This window comes from Heptranchias perlo, chromosome 23 (genome assembly GCF_035084215.1).
Source record: "Heptranchias perlo isolate sHepPer1 chromosome 23, sHepPer1.hap1, whole genome shotgun sequence".
Taxonomy (NCBI): domain Eukaryota; kingdom Metazoa; phylum Chordata; class Chondrichthyes; order Hexanchiformes; family Hexanchidae; genus Heptranchias; species Heptranchias perlo.
The window spans coordinates 12260808-12283448 of record NC_090347.1 but is presented as its reverse complement, the minus strand read 5'-3'; the positions used below and the strand labels follow the sequence as shown (position 1 = coordinate 12283448).

Sequence of the window (22641 nt, the reverse complement as noted above, 5' to 3'; positions counted from 1 at the left end):
CGGGTTTTCTTTCTTGCTTGTAACCGTACGTAATGTTTATCTGGTACTTAAAATAGCTGAACAGGGGGAGCTGAAAAAAAAGGGACATGAAAAAGGAGCTCTTAGAATATGAATTTTCACAGAACCGTAAGGAGCAACAAAGCATCTATGTGATGGGTCCCATGGTGATCGGCATTCAAAATAAAATTAATGGTGGGGATTGCTTTTGAAGCACCACAAATACAGTATTTGATAGTTGAAGTGGTATATGATGAAAGAAGGCACAGCATGGAGATTAACAGGCACTAGAACTGGACTGGCTGCACCTACCATTGTGCCACCAACCACATCTGCAGGTCTTGGCACACATACCTGGCAGTGACCATGGGCAGCTGGTTCTACAGGCTCGACATTAGTATGGAGCAAGTTGCAGATCTGTGCCATCTGCTACAAAGGCCACCTACACTATAGGGTTGTGGTAGTGACATTTAAGGTCACATCCTCCCTAAATGTTTTTCCTCCACCTCCTTCCAGGCCACCACAGGGATGATCAGCCAATATGCTGCCCACACATGTATCAAACAGGTGGCTGATTTCTTGTACAGCAGGCTCGGCATTTGAGCCACAACAGCAGCAGCAGCATGACACAATTGCCCTTTGTCACTGCCAAAGTATGAACAAATAAACGTATTTATTTAGCTCCCTATCGCTTCTCCTGGGAGGTTCCAAAGCACTTTAAACACAATGAATTGGTTTTTAAATGTAGTTGCTGTTGTTATGTAGGTGAACACGGCAGCCACTTTATGCACAGCGATGTGCATAAATAACAATGAGAAATAGAGCCAATTAATCTGCTTTTAATGGTGGTGGCTGAGGGAAGAATATTGACAATGACACTGAGAGAACTCCATGCTCTTCTTTGGATAGTGCCATGGGTACTATCAACTACAGGAACAGGCAGATTAGCCCTAAATTTAATCTCTCATTCCAAAGATATCTTGGTTTAACATCTCATCCGAAGTAGAAGCCGCTATGGGAACATTGCAGGCAACAGTTTAATGGTCACTTTTACTGATACCAGCTTTTTATTTCTAGATTTTAAAACAAATTGAGTTCAACTTCTCAAGTGCTATGGTGGAATTTGAACTCGAGTTCTCTGGATTATTAGTTCAGGCCTCTGGATTACTAGTCCAGTAACATTACATTACTGTATCCTCTATATTAAATTGAAGGGGAGAAAGAGAAGAGTGCCAATAAGAACTGGGAAGATTGGAGGAGGAGAAAGTGTGTCTGTAAATTATTGGGTATAGAATGGGATATAGGGCTCAATTTTAAAACTGAGTTGGGAAGGGAGCAGAGGGGTCAAATTGAGGTCAGGAAACCCATTAGTACAGGTTTCCCGGACATCCTTACCATTTTGACGTAAGGATGTCTTTTTATTTTTTTTGTCGGTTTCCCGTCCGACTGACTGGCTGATTGACAGGCTGGTCTCAGTCGGACGGGAGACCAGCCAGGGAGAGGATGTCTTCAGGTATGTCTGCAGATAAGTCTTTGTTTGTATGGATGGTGGAGGGGGGGGGGGGCACAGATGGGCATAGGTCGGCATGGGGGATGGGATCAGGGGTCAGTGACGGGGGAATGTCGGGATTGGGGACCATCGCGGGTGTCCACGATCGTTGAGCGGAGTGGGAGGGTCGGGGGTCGGAGAGGGAGGGTCGGAGATCGGGGTCCGTGATCCGGGGGGGTCCATGGTCGGGGGTCCCTGATGTGGGGGGGGGGTCTATGTTCGGGGGTCCGTGATCGTTGAGGGTTCGGTGCAGGTAGGCTTGTTGGGCCTGGGGAAAGCACTCCTGCTCCTCTGAGCTTACAAGCTGTGCCTTTCTAGGCACCTACCTATTGGTCTCGGGCCTTCTTACCTCCTCTCATGTGGCGTAAAACAGAAGGCCCGGGAATTCCGGCCACCTGAGCTTGAAATCGGGAATTCCGGCCCCCTGGGCTTGAAATCGGGAATTCCGGCCCCCTGGGCTTGAAATCGGGAATTCCGGCCCCCTGGGCTTGAAATCGGGAATTGGAGAAAAATGGAAGCCTGAAACCTCCGTGAACGGTTTTAAGTCCTGACCCGCCTCCTGGGAGCAAGTTGGGGCGGGTCTGAAATGGTGGCAATTTTCAATGCCCCCCTGCTCCCAACCCACCCATTTTTTTAGTTTGAAAATTGAGCCCATAATGTCTCTGTGAAATGGGCCCAGAGGGGGTAGAATGCCTCTGTGAACTGGGGCAGGGGGAGTTGGCCATTGGAGAGTGATGACTGGTTGGACTGTTGAAAATCCAAATGACACTTTGCTGGATTTTTAATTTTTTAAAAAGGGGCAATAATCGTTATTAAAATACTTACTATTAACCAGAATGCACTGTTTTTGACCCCATAATAGATGCATTCATTATTAATTTTGTGCAATCAACATTTGTATTTCCCTCTTCAGGATTTCAGGCTTATGTTTTTATCCTTCCAATACAGGTGAAGAAAAGTGAAGTAAACACCACTGCTTAAGTGACAAACCTGGTGTATCGACTTTTTCATATGCTTAAAATCAGGCCTGTTGAGTCAAATTAAATTATTTTGAATTGAGAGTAGATTGCCCAGATTAATCCAGGAGTAAAACCTCATAACTCATTAGTCAAATACAAAGGTTATTCCACGGTTATTATGCTTTCTATTAATGCAGTATGCTCCTAATTAAAATGTTTAAATAATACTTTATTGATTTTTAATAAGGACTATTCTAAGTGTGAAAGGCATGCTAATACTTGGAAGAGAAGAGGAACCAAGAGAAATCACCCTCATCCAGTCTATTGGAGGTCTATTATGGCAGCAGGGAAGAGGACAAGGACTAGAACTTGCTGAGGTTTTCCAGAGGGTCGCTGAGTAGATCCAATTTGATGAATTGAAACAAGTACACAGAATTTTCCTAGTTTCTGCAATACTAATTCTATAGCAGGTGTCCTTGGGGTCAAATTCCCATCTTTGCTAATTTTAGTGAAAAAGTAAATGAAAATATAAATGAGTTTTGTCTACATTTTCACTAAAATTAGTACAGACAGGAATTTTGCCTCTTTTGAAAAGTGAAATATTAAATATGCAATATCATTAAATTTGTATCACTGACATAGGTACAGTAAGTACACCATGATATGATATAACTAGTGAGCATGTTTTGAACAGTATAGGTTTGATAAATTAGAAAGGTTTCTAAGTTTTGTTGGAAAAATACATTCCTTTTAAAGAGACTTAACCACCTTGAAGATTCATTTGATTGGAATGGGTGGAGGTTCTACCTTTATAATTGCCAAATTCTACATAGTTTGAAATTACTGAATATTGGGTAATATCCCTTGCATGGAGTGTGAACAAAAACATCATACACTGAAGACCAGCTGGGATGGAGTAAAGGTGGATCTCATGTCCCCTTTAAGATGCTGTGATTATGGATAACTTTAATACTAGAACAGAAATCTGATTTGTTTTTTGAGCTTTAGGTTTGATACAATTTTATTAACAAATATGATTGCCTTTGCAATGACGCTGGCTATTGCCTCATGTTGGATTGTGACTGTTTTGGTGTATCTCTCACAGCTGGTATCAGTGCTCCTTCTGGCTGAGTTGTTAGCACACTCACCTCTAAGTCAGAAGTTTGTGGGTTCAAGCCCCAGTCCAGGACCGAGCACATAATCTAGGCTGATACTTCAGTGCATTGTCAGAAGTGCTATTTTTCAGATGAGATAAACCAAGGCCCCATCTGCCTGTTCAGTGAAACTAACGCATCCCATAATATTATTCAGAAAAAGAGCTGGGTGCTCCGCCTGTATCCTGACCATTATTCATCCTTCAACAATACCATCAAAACATTTATCTCATTCCTGTTTGCTGTGTGCAAATTGGCTGCCATGTTTGTCTACATGACAATGACTACACTTCAAAACTAATTTTTTTTATTATTCGTTCATGGGATGTGGGTGTCGCTCGCAAGACCAGCATTTATTGCCCATCCCTAATTGCCCTTGAGAAGATGGCGGTGAGCCGCCTTCTTGAACCGCTGCAATTCGTGTGGTGAAGGTTTTCCCACAAGGCTGTTAGGCAGGGAGTTCCAGGATTTTGACCCAGCGACGATGAAGAAACTCATTGGTGGTGAAGCACTTTGGGACATCCTGAAGACTTAAAAGGTGCTATATAAATGCAAGTTCCTTTAGTGTATGCCTGAGATTCTATACTTAGCCATGGAAAGATAGTGTTTTTTTTGCAGTTATTTATTTTTTACTCCTGTGTTCCATCGATGAAGAGCTTTTCTAATTGGATTCCAGTATCTCTCAACAAATACTGAAACTTAATTGCAACCAATCTCTTCAACATTTCTGCCTCAAGTATATATAATGCTGTATATATAATTAGACTGGGAATCACATGACGGTGGCCAGTCTGTGAGTTTTAAAGTAATAAACAACTCTGCACGCTTTAATATAGTTAATGAGAGAAGGTTGTGATACACCAGAAGGGACAAAAAGGTCATCTATATTGATTATTGTAAAAGCTTGGATTTAATCATCATATCTTACACTGATCAAATTGAAAAACTGTCATCCATCTTGCCATAGTAACGTGGGCCAGTGATTTTCTTACGGATTGAATTCACAGGCTAGAATTCAGGTCATCTGGTGCTTGAACAGACTAGAATTTGTGGTGTAGTTTCTTAAGAAATTAAATGGGGTCCTGCTTGTTCTTTTCCACTAATAATGTTTTATTCTAGCACCTTTTCTTCTAACATCTTTTCTCAAGTGCTGGGTTGCAATTTCACAAACACTGGCAGCCCTCTGGTATTTTACACAAGTGGCGATTCTTCAAGTGTGAGCCAAGAGAGTGATTGTTGGAGGTGGGCCAAGGGAGGTAATCACAGCTCCGCTCAATCCTGTTAACGGCATATTCAAGCATGCACATTTTCCAGCAGGGGTCACTGGAAAATGAACAGGAGTGGGGACCCTGGCTGATTTTTTTCCATCCTACTTGGGGAACAGTGAGGTTATATGTTGCACCGCAACTCCTGTTTCAGCTGACATTAGCTAACTTAGTAGTGACCGTAGATCTTTCTGGTCTGTGTGATTCAGTACCACATCACATGTACATCTGTCCACCAAGCCACTAGGGGAGCTATTCTTGTCTTAATCTTAAATAATTCATTCATTTAATCTAATGAGGCCAATTTTTTTTCAGTAGCCATGAACCTGATAAGTGTCTTGCAGGATGATTTGGATACTGTTATTTTTGTTCAAAGAAATTTCATAAAGTGGGCTCTTCCAATGGCTTGAAGGGTCAAGACAGAAGACATTGTTTATGCTCGAGAGGAAAAATCAGCCAGGGTTCCTGTTCCTAATTTCCATCCCATGTACATGTGCAGATGCTGAGTTGAGACAGGATTGACTAGGCTGCAATGCCCCCCATTGCCAATAGCCAACTGACACTATGTAGGCTCATGTGTGAAGAAAGACCACTTGGATCAGGTAATGGAGGGACCTCAACACCCATGGAACTGTATCCCAGCAAGATTCAGCCTCTTCAGGAGCAGAGCATGGCAGGAAATTGACAATAAAATCAAATGGACAAACTCTCAAAAAAAAAATGAAAATGGACTTTTGAGGGGTCAGGTCAGCAGCAAACAGAGCACCACAGTACAGTTACAATCACTGAATTGTGACATTCTAATGGAAATAATGTATTATACACTTCTATTTAATAATGTAATTTCAACAGTGTTTTGTATTTGTGGTAGAAATAAATAGGTATGTTTACAAAGGTGTAAAACAGTTGAGGTTATTTACTTGAACTCCATCCTTGTGATTTATGATGCCATCAGAACTCCTCAGCTTTTTAATCTAGGAACACGTGACAAGGTTGTATCTGTTACTTCAAAAGTAAAATACTGCGGATGCTGGAAATCTGAAATAATCGACCTGAAACGTTAAATCAGTTTCTTTCTCCACAGATGCTGCCTGACTTGCTGAGTATTTCCAGCATTTTCTGTTTTTATTTTGTATCTGTTACTTATATTACCTCACTCAAGCAAGCTATGTTTGCTGTGGTAGTGTTTATTATTTCTGTACAAGATCATAATCCACCTTTGTTTAGAGTGTGCATAGCAGGTGTGGCCCTCTAATTTAACCAATTCAGAAGGTGAAAATAAAAAAGTTGATTAACAAAAGTGACGTAAAATATGATGTCCTACCAGTTTTGACATTGGTAGATAGAAGAAAGATTATATGCCTTTGCTGTGATAAAATTGAAGGTTTAAAGTTCGAAAACACAAGTTTAATCACTTTCTTAATAATAGCAGACAAACTTATCTGGCTAAAATTGAACAAGCACAGCCAAAAATAAAAAAGTTTCAGAAAAGTTTTGTGCTTTTAATATTAACAGTGATAATTATTTGTGCAGCAAATCATGATGTTTGTAACTTTGACATTGTGAATTGTATTTCTTAGGCAGTGTATTAACATAATAACTCTCTCAAAAGGTGTTGAATAAATATTAAGCAGTGAATGGGATTAAAGACTATACAGATAAATATGGATTGAGGTGATCAAGCACAGCACAAGACTTAATGGGCAGCAGCTAACCAGGATTGAATATTAGAGATGTGAGGATGGATCGACATGCTAGGTTTTTGCTCGATTCTCTTTGGGGAGCAGGGAATCTTTCCATCAGGAGGTTAAATAGGTGGGATAGAGTACTTAAGGTGGATGTTACATGGTCCATGAAGCCCGCTCCTTCACAGATCCAAGTGGCCTTTTCTCATTCATCCTTCCTTACGCTCTTCTGGAACTTATTTTTGTGTATTACAGGCAAATGTATATAGCAGGCACTTCTTGTCAAATAACGTGCCCATTTTCTAATGTAAAATAGCAAACATTATTTATAACAATCACTTGGTCTATTTTTATTATTTTTACATACAACATACAGTCCCACTTAATGGACACCTGAGTTTCAGGCCCATTCTTCAATGTAAAATGATGCAAAGGAATCATAATATAGGATCAATGTTTGTAGGTTTTTAAAAAATGTACTGTGTATATTACAGGTTGCATTTTATTTAGGCTATCCACTATATCTTTGTATTGTAAATTTTACAGTAAATTGTGCACTACTGTATTAAGGTATCTAAACTGAGCAGCCGTTCGATAAAGAAAATGGTCTTGTTAAATTCTGTTCAACACAGCAATCTGATAGCTATTGCACAATGCTACAACTTTGGACTATTGACGAGAAGACCTAAGTTAGATTTCCAGTTTCAGCTGACTCTTGGGTAGCCCCTAGGGGCTGAATTGCCGTGTGTGTGTGTGTGTGTGTGTGTGTGTGTGTGTGTGTGTGTGTGTAAATACACTGTAATAGCTGAAGAGCCAAATGACTTTAAGCTGCTTTTTTGCAGAAATGTTATTTTAGTGATTACTGTTGATTTCAACAAAACTGATAATTGAAAAGTGTACCGTAAATATATTTGTGGTATTCTAGAAGCATGAACCAAAGTGAGCTACAAATATAATTTCTTCAGAGTTGGAATTAATCTGAATTTTTCCACAATATGGCTCTGTTAAGGAAGAAAATGGAATTTGTTCTGCTATTTAAATCTACAGAATTAAAATTACTTCAGTTCCCTTTTACATATTTACGTCTGTAAATTATTAACCCTACATATTCAATTAGACTACAGTGTATTTGTATTTTGTTTTGCTTTTGACACATGCAGAAACCCCTCACTAAACAGCCCGCTTGATTGGCACCCCAACCACCACCTTAAACATTCACTCCCTCCACCCACCAACGCACCATGGCTGCAGTGGGTACCGTCTCTACAAGATGCACTGTAGCAACTCCCCAAGGCTTCTTCGACAGCACCTCTCAAACTTGTGACCTCTACCATCTACAAAGTCAAGGGCAGCAGGCGCATGGGAACACCACCACTTACACGTTCCCCTCCAAGTCACACCCCATCCTGACTTGGAAATATATCGCCGTTCCTTCATTGTCGCTGGGTCAAAATCCTGGAACTCCCTGCCTAACAGCACTGTGGGAGAACCTTCACCATACAGACTGCAGCGGTTCAAGAAGATGGCTCACCACCTTCTCAAGGGCAATTAGGGGTGGGCAATAAATATTGGCCCTGCCAGCGACACCTACAACTCATGAACAAATTAAAAAAAACTATGATTAAGTCTCCTAACTAATTTACAGAGAAATCCACACGGATGCCGTTTCTCTTGTACACAATAACCCCCCTCTTTCCCCCCGGCCACACATTTACCTGAATCCAAGAGTTTGGGCACAGGCTGGCAGCAAACAATGCTTTAAAAATCCCAAATGTGAGCAGGATAGTGCTCGAGTTTATTCAGTTAACGCTACACAACTTACCAGTACGGATAAGCTTCCTACTGCTTGTCCAGCTAGGACTGGTTTACCTGTTAGAACATTGGTTTGCTGCGATATTTAGTGTATTGTATGTATGATGCTTTCAGGTCATTTGATGCAACATATAATCTATAAATTATTAACCCTACATATTCAAATAGACTACAGTGTATTTGTATTTTGTTTTGCTTTTGGCACATGCAGTGACCCCTCACTATGATTAAGTCTCCAAACTAAATTACAGAGAAATTCACACAAGTGCAGTTTCTGTTGTACACAATAATACCCCTCCATCCCCATTTACCTAAATCCAAGAGTGTCTGTTAGTCTGATTCAGTACTTTATTTTGTAACTCATAGGTAATTATCACATAGAACATCAGATGTCAGTCTTAGCTTAGTGGTAGCAGTCTCATCTTTGAGTTGGAAGACTGTGTGTTTAACCCCCACTCGAGGGTTGAGGGAGTGCTGTACTGTTGGAGGAGCTGTCTTTTGGATGAGAGATCCCATCTGTCCTGTCTGATGGACGTAAAAGATCCCATGGCACTATTCAAAGAAGGGCAAGGGAGTCCTGTTTGCGATCACAGGCAGCCCATCATGCAGGTCTGTGCCTGGTTTCCTGGCAGCAGTCGTGATTCATTCATCCTGCCTCAGACGTTTGTGCCGCCTTTATTCTACTGGGTGACGAGAGGTATGGTCTCCAGACATGGCTCATGCCTTCTATCAGGATCCCAGGTATAGGTGCAGAGCTGGCCTACAATGAGAGCCATGCTGCCACCAGAAACTTGAGCAATGCTTCCTCTGCCTGGAACATTCGGAAACAGCTCTGCAGTACAGCCCTGACCGTGTATCCAGACTTGTGGTTGTGTGTTGCAGGCTGCATAACTGCTGTACTCAGGGACTGGCCCTTACCACCACCTGGGCTGTATGAAATGGAGGAGGAGGAAAAAGAGCAGCACAAAGAGGAGGAAGAGTAATTGCAGCATCAACCACCAGAGCCCCTAGCTGCCAGAGCTCTTAGACAGCAACTCATCTAAGAGAGCTCTATCTGAACCATCCCCAATACACTATAACAATCCTGCAATCCTTATCACCATGGTCCTTATTCGATTGCCTTCCTTCAGTCCAGCCTTATGGGTCTTGCCCTCAGTTAGCTACAAATATTATCACCAAGATCAGATCCAGCACAAAAAATTACTCCAACTACTCTATTCAATGTGTGTATGATGGTTAACAGGAATAATTAAGAATCAACCTGGCGCAACCCCTTAGTGCTCATTTATCTATCCTAGTGCTGCTACGAGGTATATCCCCAGTGGCTACAGCTTGGGAGGTGGAAGGCTGCTTATCTTCCAGTGAGGACACTTCAGATGGTGGTGGTGGTGGACGACCTTGAGCATCTCGGCTGCAGACTGGCACTAACTAGGGCACTGGTGGAGTGGGTGGCGGGGGGAGCAAATATGCTGTAATCCTGAGAGAGGACAGCAGGTGCCTCTGCCATGGAGCCAATGTTACTCTGCTGCGACAGTGGCTCTGCACTCCTATGGCTCTGTGCGAGAACATAGTGCAGGAGGGATGTGACGTTCTGGACGCCCCTGTTAACAGTGGCCCCCAAAGTCAAGGTGGCAACCATCTGAGCTTCCATGACATGTCATACTGCTGTCAGCAGAGGCTCCATATCATGGTGGGCGCCACTGTTGTGTTGATGGAGCTGATCATACACTCCATGTTCGACAGAATGGTCTCTATGCTCTGTGCGAAGCCCAGGCACAAGTTGGAGCAAGGCATCTCCATGCTCTGAGCCATTGTGCGCAATCTCATTGGCAGGCTGCCCAGTGCATTCAGCATTTTCCAGTGTATGCCCATCAGCCTTCTTCGATAGCCTGGATCCTCGAAGCCAGCATCTGAGTCTTCTGCAGCAGAGCCAGTATGTGATCTCACCTTTCAGTGAGCTGGCTGCTGTGACATCCTGTGCCACTGCTCTATTCCTGCATGCATGCTGGGTAATTCACTACCACATGAAGACCCCTCCTCTAGCCTACTCTCTCAAGTACACGTGGTGCCAGTCTCTGAATGATGCTGCACCTTTAGGAAGGTTGCCCTCCTCCTCCTGAATTGGCAAAGGGACCGTGACATTTTTAGCACCTGAAATGAAATGGAGGGACATGGGTCAGCTTTTAATGTGCAGGAAGAGCAGAGAGAGATGATTAGCTGCTGAAAGCAGCTGCAGTTGGTCATGCAGAGTGTGCAGGATGAGATAGAAGTAAGAAGCGGATAAGGTGTGAAGAAACCCTATGTGACGTCTCCTCCAGCGTTGCCACTCGCCACGGCCATGACTCTCCCCCTGTCCGTAATGGCTGGTGCGTCTCCCTCTAGTGGGGAAAGAGTGTGTAGTCAGGGTCGGCCTCCACCTGCTTCATGTTGCGCGTGACCTTCAGCAAGAAAGAAGAGAGTGTCCTAGGTGGGGCTGCAGGTTGTGCAGGTGTGAGGAGAGAGCAATTGAGGTTGAGATGGTAAGATTCTTGACAACTCCACTGAGTTCATTAAACTTCTTCCAGTATTGCAGACATGTCCTTGGAGCTAAGCTCCATTCATTCACCTCCTCAGCGACCTCTTCCCACTGGCTGACGGAGATGTTGCCTGCACGGCTTTCTGATCCCCCGGAGAGAACAGGATCTCCCTGCTCCTGTCCACCGCCTGGACCAGGGCCTCCAATGCTGCATTTGAGAACCTGGGTGCCCTCTCTGGACCCCTTGCAGCCATTTTTCCACTTATGAAGTTTCCCTGATGTTTGCAGCCACGGTGCAGCTACCCTTTAAGAGATGCAGGCTGCCTGTGAGTGGTATCAGTTATACTCGATTTCGTCCCCCCAAACTGGCATGCAGCCAATAAGCAGTGCATGTAGCTGCATGCCTCACTCATAATAATGAGCTGCCAGCATGAATTTCAAGTTGTTCCTGATCCGACGTTAACAGCACGTGCAGTGTGAACACCGTTAACTGTCTCCCCATTTTCGGGTGCGATCAATATCTAAGTAACTTGCGTATAGATCTAGTCTATAAGGATCTTTCATTTCCAAGTATGCATGCTCAAGGGAAGATCCAGCCTTGGCCTTCTCTGTTATGCGCTACAAGTGCTGGAATATAGCAATAATTCATTAGCTTGTGTCCTGTGTTTATAGAATTGATTTCAGAGCGGGTAAAGCTAATAGTGGTCAGGCTGCTACTAATTTAACCTTTGTATGTTTAATGTATGTGTGGAACCTTCCACATGCCCAGACCACCAGAAGCAGGAACAGCATTATGATCTGTGCATTCATTGCTAAGATTTTTTATGGTAAACCGCCTATCTTTTCAGTGCAGATTTATGCCTATGGTTCTCCCAACTATAGTTCTCAAAGAGAACTGCCTGGTGTATGTTTGTATTACCACTTATGGAACGTGTATTAAAATTAATTGTCAGTAGTCACTTTCATAAGTGTTTCTTGGTGCAAGTGTCACCACTAGGAGCCCTTTGAATAATAAGAACCATTATTATCTTTAAAATCCTTTTGTTTTGATAATGAGTGCTAATGACATCAGAAGGTGAGCTGATCTGAATTAGATTCAGAAATTTCAGCACAGTGGGAGGCCATTTGGTCCATTTGAAGGCATTTCTGACCCTGATAATAGGAGAGTGTTTAATTAACATCAGCACAAATATATTCATTGCTTCAGTTTCAACTGTGCATTTTAATTTAGTTCCCTTGCCCTGTCAGCATTGCTTTCTGCTCAAGTCAATTCCATCAGTAGCCTAATCAGTACTCAGCATTTTCAAATATACTGGTGAATCTCCTGTGGCACTGCTTGCTTGTGATGTTTAGTTGTTAATTTAGCCTGTCCCTGTATGGTCATTGCTCTAAATAGGCAAATCCAGGTAAATGAGGATATTTACACAGCAAGTTATTATAATCTGGAATGCACTGCCTGAAAGGGTGGTTGAAGCAGATTCAATAGTAACTTTCAAAAGGAAATTGGATACATACTTGAATAGGAAAACTTTGCAGGGCTAAGGGGAAAGAGCAGGGGAGTAGGAGTAATTAGATAGCTCTTTCAAAGAGCCGGCACAGGCACAATGGGCTGAATGGCCTCTTCCTGTGCTATGTGATTCAATGAATGTAAGTGTTAGTATTTAGCAGCTTTAGTTTTAATAACAAACATGCTAAATGCTGCTTCACAGTGGCTGTGGCTTGCACAATATCCTGTGGGAACATACTGCAATAAGTCTTTACGTGTGTATTTTGTGCAATATATTTCTCTGAAAGGACAGTATATTTATCCCTAAATGCTGTACCTTCTTTTGTAAAATAGCAAAAATTACTAAATAATTTGGGGTTGATGTATTATGGGTAGTTGATTATTTTCCTCTTCAATCCTCTGTACCACACAAATTAAGTATTCAAAAGGTAGGTGTTTATGAAAAGCTAATATATTTTTAGATTTCATAGTGCACACTGTAGAAAGAATTAGAGTCTAAGGAGTTAACTGTATGTACTATAAATGTGCTGCAATGCATGTGGTGTAATGTGTCCTTGGAGAATCCGATCATGGTTTGAGAGCTGATTTTCAGCAGAGCTGTGTTTAGCACCAGCAAGGGTGGAGCCTAATCACATGCATCCAGCAGAGAAAGAGAAGAGAGCTCTACACATTCACTAGTCTCACAGCTGCATCACTGGGGAAACACATTGAGAGTACGGCTTCAGCACCTTTTGCAGCCTTCTAAGCAGGACTTAGCTGGAAACCTTTGTATTTATGTTTATAGCACATCATTTCTATCTGATAATTCTGACTGAAGGATTAATGGTTTACTGCCAGCAGCTACTGGTCTTGACTACACTGTCCAAGGATATGCCTGTGGACTGAAGAAGGACAACATTAAGATTACAACGGCATTTGTAATAGAGGTGAAGACCCTATTTAACAAAATAACATTTAGTGAGATGCCCTGCATTTTGTTCACATGTTAGATATTGAGCAAGATATTGGTGATTATATTCTGTTGGAAATCTATTTTAGTCTTGGAGATTTGTCTGTACCCTACTGTCTTGAAAATCCAATCGTTTGTAATGATGTTGCTGTGTATATTGAAGACTGTCTGCTAGAGGATAGAAGCACTATCAGGGCCCTGCACAAATATAACCAGGTACAGTATTTGTGTTGTGTTAAATGTATGCATCACCTCTAGATTTACTGAACCATTTATTTAGAACCTTTGTTTAATTTGGAAATTCACAAATCAGAAACTGAAATTTTGTGCATTATATTTGTGATTTCTGTTTTATGTTTTTATGTACAGTGCTGTACATACTTTACACCATGATTTCTTGCATACATATTTAGCATTTACTGTCATTGTTTATCTTAAGATGCTTATATATTTTGTTTATAGCCAGTCTTAAGGGTAGAAATAACTCTAGTGGAACTGTATCAGAGGTTAGAAACAAGTACCTTTGTCACAATTTTATATTTTTGATAGCCTATTGCAGTTATTTATAAATCTGCAATTTGAGCATGTTTTTTATTTGGCTACAGTATACAGTAACCTTGCCTTTTGTTTTACATACTGTAGGTAGGGCCATTCTATAGTGTCTGTCATTGTCATCTTGTTTGAACTAATGTATTAAACTGAAATTGGAAATAATTCTTTTCAGCAATTGGTAGGTGTTTCTGCATCAGCAGTATACATGGAAATTGTGTTACACAGTAACGGGGGTTATTTAGAACATGAGGGCCAAAGAATTTCACCGCCTACTCTAATGCCATTAATTTGATTCTTGTATAATAACCCAATTGTATATTAACAGAATTCCATTCTTTCCGAAAATGTGTCCTACTGAAAAGCATAATGAAATCCCTGGTGTAATAAATGCTGTTTCAGCATGTGTCTGTTGGGATCAAACCATCTGCTTCTCAACAGTTGGAGTCAGTGTTCAGTACCTCGGACCTGTCAGACTCAGCATATTACCAGGCAGGACAGTCCTTGAACACGATGTATATAAGAGCCCCAGGCTACGTTGAGGGAAATCCTCCATTTTCAACAAGATTGGTTAAGCGTTACAAATTTTAGGGCATACGCTGTAGTACAAATCTCAAACAGTACGTGACTGGATATATGGATTTCAGCAGCAATTGCATTAATTGATTAAGCTGTCATTAGCTTTCAGATCTAGGGTATCAAAAATGCATCAGAGTAGGCTATAGGATTCTACACTGCAATATATAAATACAATAATTGCACTGCAATATATTGATTCTATTTTTTGTAATGCTTCCATAATAAATTCTGTTTTCCTGGAAATTGAACAGCCTTTGTCGAAACAAAAAACCTCCATTCTTGTAATTTTTCTGATACTTTGTCATTAGTAATTTGGTTGTAATTATTATTTTGACGGTAGGAGAAAATAAAATCTACAGCAAGTATCAAAAGCCTTTCAATAAGATATACATTTTAAAATACTATGGTGCAGAGTAGTGAATGTAAAATTGTGGTTTACTAACTTTTAAGTCCATATCCAACAGTTTAGTTCCCTGGGACTTTTCAAAAATGTTTTGGTAAATTCCTTTTATTTTGCTTAAGGGTAGCAAGTTTTCATATGATTATTCAGAACAAATGTAACACTCTACAGCACTGGATTAAATGTCAGTGTGAAACTGAAAGAAAAAAGACCAGGGTGAGATTATAGTTCTGGTATTGATTTTCATAAGTAAGGAAAACATATTGATAAGGCTAGTGGAATTTTTGCATCTGTGAACCAGAGAGAAATGATTTTTGTTTATGTCAGCACAAGTCTGATAATTCTGTTTACTATTACAGAAAAACTGCCAAACACATACTGTAGTCAACCACTCAGTTGACATTTATACTGACTTGTTGGTTACAGTGAATCTGATATTAGCACTGACCCTAATTAAGTAGCTAATTATTCACAGGCAGCCTTTTCAGAAAAGCCAAATGCAGTCATTTATAATGTGAATTTAATTTAGAAAACTAGTTTTAATTGGTGTCGAAAAATGGCTACGTCCTTTCACTGGAATTACACTTCTGGTCCTAAATCATAGGCATGTGCTTTGATGGTCTTGTGTGGTAGACGTGCAAGTTTGGTGAAAGACTGATGAAACACCTTTTTCCCAAATAAACTCCACTTTCTGTTTGTACTGCAGTAGACATTTTATAGAAAGTCCAGAGTTATAGACAGGAACTGTACATTAAATAAAAATACCCTCATATTCCTAATCTAACGTGAATAATAAAGTAGGAGATTGTGTAGTTACTCAAGTTTTAAATAGGAGTTGTTGGCCTTGTCAACCTGTTAGATGGAACTTTGGAGCTCTAATTATAAACATCAGACACGATGATGCTGTTCACATAATAGGAGTTCATTGAGTCACCTACACGTGGCACTGTCCTGACATGCCAGTGTTGGAACAAAGCTTGTTGTTTACAGAATTGAATGATTTTATACTTTAATGTTTCAGGCCATTCGCTGGAGCAACAAGACTTTTGCAGTTGTGAAATATCAGTGAGGTGATTTATATTTACGCAGTACCAAATTGGCATCTCAGTGCCCTGCTGCAGAAACACCAATATGCTAAAATCCTTGATGAACATGCATGTTCTTCTTTGTCCCATTTGTACATACAAGCAAGAGTTCAAATAAAGCATATGTGTACTGTACCTGCTCTGTGTAACAAATGTATACCGTTTGCGATAGCAGTGAGTGGCCTTTTAAGACTGATAATGAGCTTAAGCTAGTGGTGGCGCTTAGAACTATTTATGTGTTGGAGCTTTTTGTGCTACATATATTTCAGACTGAACTTTAGATGTTCAGTAGTTAAATATGGAATTTTGTTGCACTTCCAACCCAAAGTTTGTCATTTTGCAGTGGGATATGCTTTTAACTTTGCTTCTACTTAACATATTTAGAGGTAGGACTGGACATGTGCTCAAATAAATTACTGTCCTTTCAGAGGTTCCCAGGCTACTGCTGATCTCTGCATTGTGTGCAAACCTGGTGATGTATCCAGCCATTAGCACAGAGAACTGCAGTCTCTGTGTAATTCTGCAGCTGAAGAAAGCTGCTTTCATCCAACAGAAGTTTACTGTTTGGTCCATCCGGGGGCGGAGGCCAGTCAATCATTATTTAGGAATTAATCTTTTCCCCCTCCTTTTAACCCACCAATACTAAAAAGGTCCATTTTAAACTGGTTTGAGCAGTTCAAGGTCAGCATTTTTTATATTTAATGTTGGAATGCGAGTAACAGAATAATGTTTGGAATGTACATTACAGTTGGTTTGGTAGAGTAGTTACTGTAGTATCAATGATACAGGAACTTGCAATCTGGAATGTAACTTTCTGCATATTAAAAGTTAATGAATGTACCTTGGTCATTTTTACGGACATTTTTTAATTCTATTGTCACAAATCCTATTTGTGAGGTCTGTGTGACAGCAGCATATTTATTGTCCAGAACCTGTATCAGTTTCTGTGCACTGCAACAAAAGAAAATGGTACATGATCAGTTTTTCTTCACAAACTTGTCAAATATCCTACCTCATATGCTACTCCCGGCTATTATTTATCTGTTAATTTTTGTTAATCATGGACAAAATGGTTTAAATGTGTTTTGAACTCCTCACAGGCAATAGATAAGCTGGTAATTGAGAAAACCAGATGGTATTCTTAGGAACTTAAATTAGTGCAGACATTTGTATCGCACTATGTAATGGATATATTGCATTCTAAAAGATGAACATTATATAAACCTGCTATGCTCAAAATGTGCATATATGACATTGAGAGATTAGTCAGCCTGGTATCATATTTCTAAGAGCATAATATCCTAGCCCAGTATGTGCACTGTTGAGCTCAAAATAAATGTTCACATTCCACCAACCCATAGCCCTTGTGTTCTACGCATGAATTAATGGCCTCTCCGATTGGGAATCACAATTCTGGATGTGACATAAAGAAAAGAATCTGCATCACATCTGCCAGAAAAGTTTAAGATAACTGCTGTGTTTTAGCTTGGATCAGTTGATAGCACTGACTTACTGGATTGGAATATTGTAGTTTTGAACCCCATCTGAACTCATAATCTAGGCTGATAGTTCAGAACACTATTGTGGAAGTGTTGCATTATTGGAGATGCCATCTTTCAGATGAGGTTAAATCGAGTCCTGTCTGCTTCTTGTGTTCAGATGGACATTAAAGATCCCATAGCACTATTTGCAGAATAGCAAGTAGTTTTCCTAATGTCCTGGCAAACAATTCTCCCTCAACAAATGCTACCTAAAAACTATTTAATCGATCATTCACCTCATTGCTGTTTATGGGATATTGCTAGCGCAGAATAGCTGCTGCAATTACCTGCATGACAAGTCACTGCATTTCAAAGGTAATTTGCTGAGCGAAGTGCTTTGAGTTGTTTCCACATGATAGGGTGCTAAGCAAGTACACGTTTATCTGGGTTGGGCCACCATTATGTCCAGTTTTGGGTGCTCTAATTTAGGAAGGATGTCAAGGTCATGGGGAGGGTGCAGAAGAGAGTCGCTAAGATGATACCTGGAATTAGAGGTTTTAGTTATAAAAAACTAGATACAACTGGTGCGCTTTTAGTTAGAAGAAAGAAAGTTAAGAGGAGATCTGATAGAAGTGTTCAAAATTATAAAGTAGGGAAAAACAATGTCTACTGGTTGGTAAGTTGGTAAGTTGGTAACCACACTCCATAAAATTAAGATCATCAAAAGAATGAAGAGAGAGGTTAGGAATTTTTTTCTCACAGAAAGTTGTTAGGACATGAATACCATACCAGAAACCATGGTGGAAGTAGAATTCATAATAGCTATTAAAAGGGACATGGATAAATATTTGAAAAAGGAATAACTGAAGGGGGTTCTGCAGGTGACACCTCTCTGTCTGAACACGGTGATTGCCTTGGCAACGGGCAGTTGCAGGGGCATTCTGTAAACACCATGTATTGTTCTATATGTATAAATGCGTAGGCTTCGAGGAGCTCCTGAACATTTACCTGAGGAAGGAGGAAGCCTCCGAAAGCTTGTGAATTTAAAATAAAATTGCTGGACTATAACTTGGTGTTGTAAAATTGTTTACAATTGAAAGGGTATGGGGGGACAAGAAGGGGAATAGGGCTGAGGGGATAACTTTTTCAGAGAATGGCATAGGCACAATGAGCTGAATGGCCCCCTGTGCTGTAAAATTCTCTGATTCTAATAGCTTTGCAACCTTACTTTACATGGGGTAGAATATTGAAATCATGCTAGAGATCTTATAAATGTTGATACTGACACAGTTTGATTGTTTCTAACAGAGTTTAATTGTTTTTCGAATTCAGGGATTTTTTTGTTCTTGTCTCTTTTTTAAAAATGGACAATTTGTGGGCATCTGTGTTAGTTATGCAGTAACAGTTCTCAAATATTGACTGTTCAAGACAATAATAAAGTCCTGATAATTTTCTGTCTAAGTCTGTACATTATATACTGTACAAGTTACAACTGGTGAATACACCTATATAATTGGCAGATTAAAAAAGGTGGACATAGTAGGGGATGACTTCTTCTGTGCGCTGGTTTAGGAGAATTATAAATACATTCTTTATGAACACACCTATGATTTTGCTACACTTAATAACCAGGAGACATCTTTCCCTAGAATGGGCAACTGTCTTCACAGGCAACAGTCTTCATGATTTGGGATGTGATGTCATCCCCGTACTGAACTGTCCTGTTTCTCTCTGGGTAATCTATTTTGGTGTTTAACTATTTTCTTTCTTAACATTGTGGCAACAAAATGGCTGGTTTTACTACATAGTGCACACATACTTCCCGTATTGGAAGTGCTTCGCTATATAATGTAATTTCCTACACTTGATGATATTTGCTTGTGATATATGTAGTAGATTCAATGAAGCTGAGGAGAAATGAGAAATTGACAGTAGTTAGCTGTTCAGTCTGCTATTGTTGAGAACTGGTGAGATTCACTTAATAGACAGTGAGCTTGAGTGATCAGCTGACTTGTCATTTAAGCTCCCAACTTTCTGTTTGCACATAGAATACTAAACTAATTGTGCTAGTTGGTCACCTATATTTACAAGTACTTCTGAAAAAATTCAATTTGTAAATACAATAATTTTATCATTATTACACTTTTCCTGAAAGCTGTGATGAGAGTTCAGAAAAAAATGAATTTTTTATTGAACTAAATTGTTGGCACTTGTGGGTCTCAACATGGTTTACTGTTCAACAGTGTTATGGGTAACTTAGCTGCTGATGCATTGAACCCCTACCAGAATTGTCTAAAGTAAAAATATTCCTGGAAAAAGATGCATTTAATTTTATCCATGGTTATATTTTGACAAAGCTTGCATACACCATTTTAGACTGTACAATACTGTCTCTACATACTAAGCTACTATTCTGGCTTTTTTTTTTGCCTTAGGGCTACACTGCCTTAACCATGACCTATATTTTTTTGGTTTTCGGCTCCATGTTTATGGTGTTACAGTCATGTGTGACTTAAAAGCTTTGGGGCGTTTTAAAGCTCTGATGTGTTGGGTTGTTGTGATTTATAAACTCTTATTTAAATCTGATTTAATTATTTTCTCAAATGTTTTAAGTCCTCTGTCCTACCATGTAATGTTGATAGATAATCTACTCCCAGACCTTTGATAGTTGAACCATGTTCGGGGCTATACAAAATTGTCAATTTGACCATTTACGTAGTCAAACATCCGACAAACCTTATGATAAAAACATCAAAACTATTCCAAAATGTGTGTGTTAATTGTTTTGGAGAAATGTAATAGAACCCGCAAAGGGATAAAGCAATGTGGAGGTTTCAACTTTTTTTAAAGTTTGTTGCTTGAACTCGTAAACATTTGCACTTTCTTACTTTGCTTTGTCATTTTGTATTTATACGGATAAAAATGTTTAAAATGTTTTTATTTGAAGATATATCATTAGTGACTGTGTGTAAGCAGTGTTTTTTATTTTAATTTTTAAAATTGATTTTTCAAGAATTTATGTCAAAGAATTTTATGAAGCCATTAAATATTTTGATTGCACTGTAGGAGGAGGACACTGAAGCATTAAAGGATTTTTGGCATGGTTGTGCCTGCAATGTGATTTCAAAGTTTCAAATTATTTGTTCTTGGTCAGTTGAGCCAGAGAACGGGGGTGCAGAATTCCGTCGCTGGTAGTCATGTTGGTTGGGCTCATTGCCCTTGCTTATCTATGATTAGGTGAGCAGTGGAGTTCTTCCTGGTGTCCTGGCCAATATTTATCCCTCAACCAACGTCACTAAAACAGATTATCGGGTCATTCATTTCACTGCTGTTTGTGGGACTTTGCTGTGCGCAAATTGGCTGCCGCGTATGCCTATGATACAACAGTGATTGCACTTCAAAAGTACTTCATTGGCTGTGAAATGCTTTGGGATGTTCTGGGGATGTGAAAGGTGCTATAGAAATCCATGTACTTTTTTTGTTGTTGGTTTGCATTCTCCGCTGGGAGGAATTTTGGGGTGTGGGGGAGGGGGTGGAGAGCACCGAGCGATCCGCCAAAAGTGGCAGCAGGCTACTTGGTATTTCTCCAGTTGCAGGTGGAGACTGAAAATCACTCATTCAGCTTGAGATATGTCTGTCCCCACTGGTGCTTTGGCACATATTTGCGAAGGGGCAGGGAGGCAGGGCACTGCCCTCCATCACAACGTTAGGGTGCAGTAGTGATACTGTGGTAGCCTACATGTTGTCGGGGGTGGTGCTCTCTCTCCAGTGGATAGGCCCAACAGGCAATGGGTTATTTCTCTGGAATTGGAAGATTATGGTGTTTGTAGTCTCCCAGGTAACTGTCCGGAAAGGCTGAATGTGACAGCACAAACAGAATATGAGGAGGAAGGTGCCCTGATGAATTAATAAACTGAATATCTCACTTGATGATTGCTCAGGTAAAGGACCACTAAAACTCACTGGCATTAAAAGATCTAATTTCCTGGAGTACTTGCGAGCTATCATCAACTGTTCGTTTGTACAGAATTCTCTGCAGAATGCATTGTGGATTTGTCACAGATGTAAGCAATGTTTTTTCACATCTGTGAGGAATCCTCAACTCATATCGCTGAGTTTTCATCATCTTTTGCGTAAGTAAAAGACTTACGAAAACTCAGACACTGCAGGGACCAGCAAGTTGGTTCTCTAAATGCCATCGGTTAGTTGTGATGGTCCTTTACCTGAGTGAATGTCCAGAACTTGCAGAAACCAGTGAAATGTTCAGTTTATTGTGAGCTGTGTTTCCTCATTGAACTCTACAGTACCATGTCATTGTAAATATGTGATGCTTTGCAGTTTTCCTCCACTCAAATCCATTTTAAAAGATGCTGTCATCCTGTTTTGATGTGATACCTGAAAAAGAAACTCCAAAGGATCTTAAATATTTATCTTTATGACAACTGGCCAGATTCTTTCTGGCAATGCCATTATTTATCTTGAGCTGATAAATAGGTTGTAGAATAGAATACCAGGTCGTGAACTTAGCAGTTCTGTTTATCATTGAACATCAATGCTGCAGTAATATCCCTCAGATAATTGATGTATATAATGTAGTTATGTTTCCATATGCTGTACTGCTTATTTTAAAATTTCTGACAAGCCTGTACATCATATGTATTGATAAAACTGTTAATTTGATTGAATTAGAAATGTGGAATCTTCGTATCTGCTTAGTTGATGGTTAAATAAAAATTAGAGGTGGGCATGTTATATATTAGGATAGAGTTTAATTATACATGAACATGTATACATTATCTAACTGAGGGGAAATCTCTGGCTTTATTCTGTTCTGGCATTTGCTTCAGGCAGTTTTGAATAATTAAGAATCAGTGAGGGCAAAGAGAAGTGAAAGGCACAAAGCATGTGAACCAGCTCTTGACTAGTTTAAACATGGGTCAGGTGACAGTGAAGGTCAGAACAGCTGAGCTTTGCCGGCCAGCAGTTGTGCTTACAGCCTTGATCTCGCCAGCTCACTGTGCTCATGTCTTTACTTTCAGTGCCCGCAGACCTGACTCCAGAAGAGGAGGTAGAGCTAGAAAACATCCGACAACGCAAGCAGGAGCTCCTGGCTGACATTCAGGTAAGCATCTGATTGTCTTAAACCCTAACCATT

The 22641-nt window shown here is 40.2% G+C and overlaps 1 protein-coding gene across 5 annotated transcripts in view; it reads left to right on the top strand.

Moving 5' to 3' along the window:
- cyth1b (cytohesin 1b) overlaps positions 1-22641 on the top strand; it is a 198910-nt gene that overhangs the window by 100108 nt on the left and 76161 nt on the right. For 3 of the 5 annotated variants that reach the window (XM_068004021.1, XM_068004018.1, XM_068004020.1), the window contains exon 2: positions 22526-22608. In XM_068004021.1, coding sequence (XP_067860122.1) covers positions 22526-22608 — 83 coding nt within the window. Of the gene's footprint in view, positions 1-13105; positions 13370-13458; positions 13609-22525; positions 22609-22641 lie in introns of those variants that run through there. The other 2 variants (XM_068004023.1, XM_068004022.1) reach the window with 2 other exon arrangements.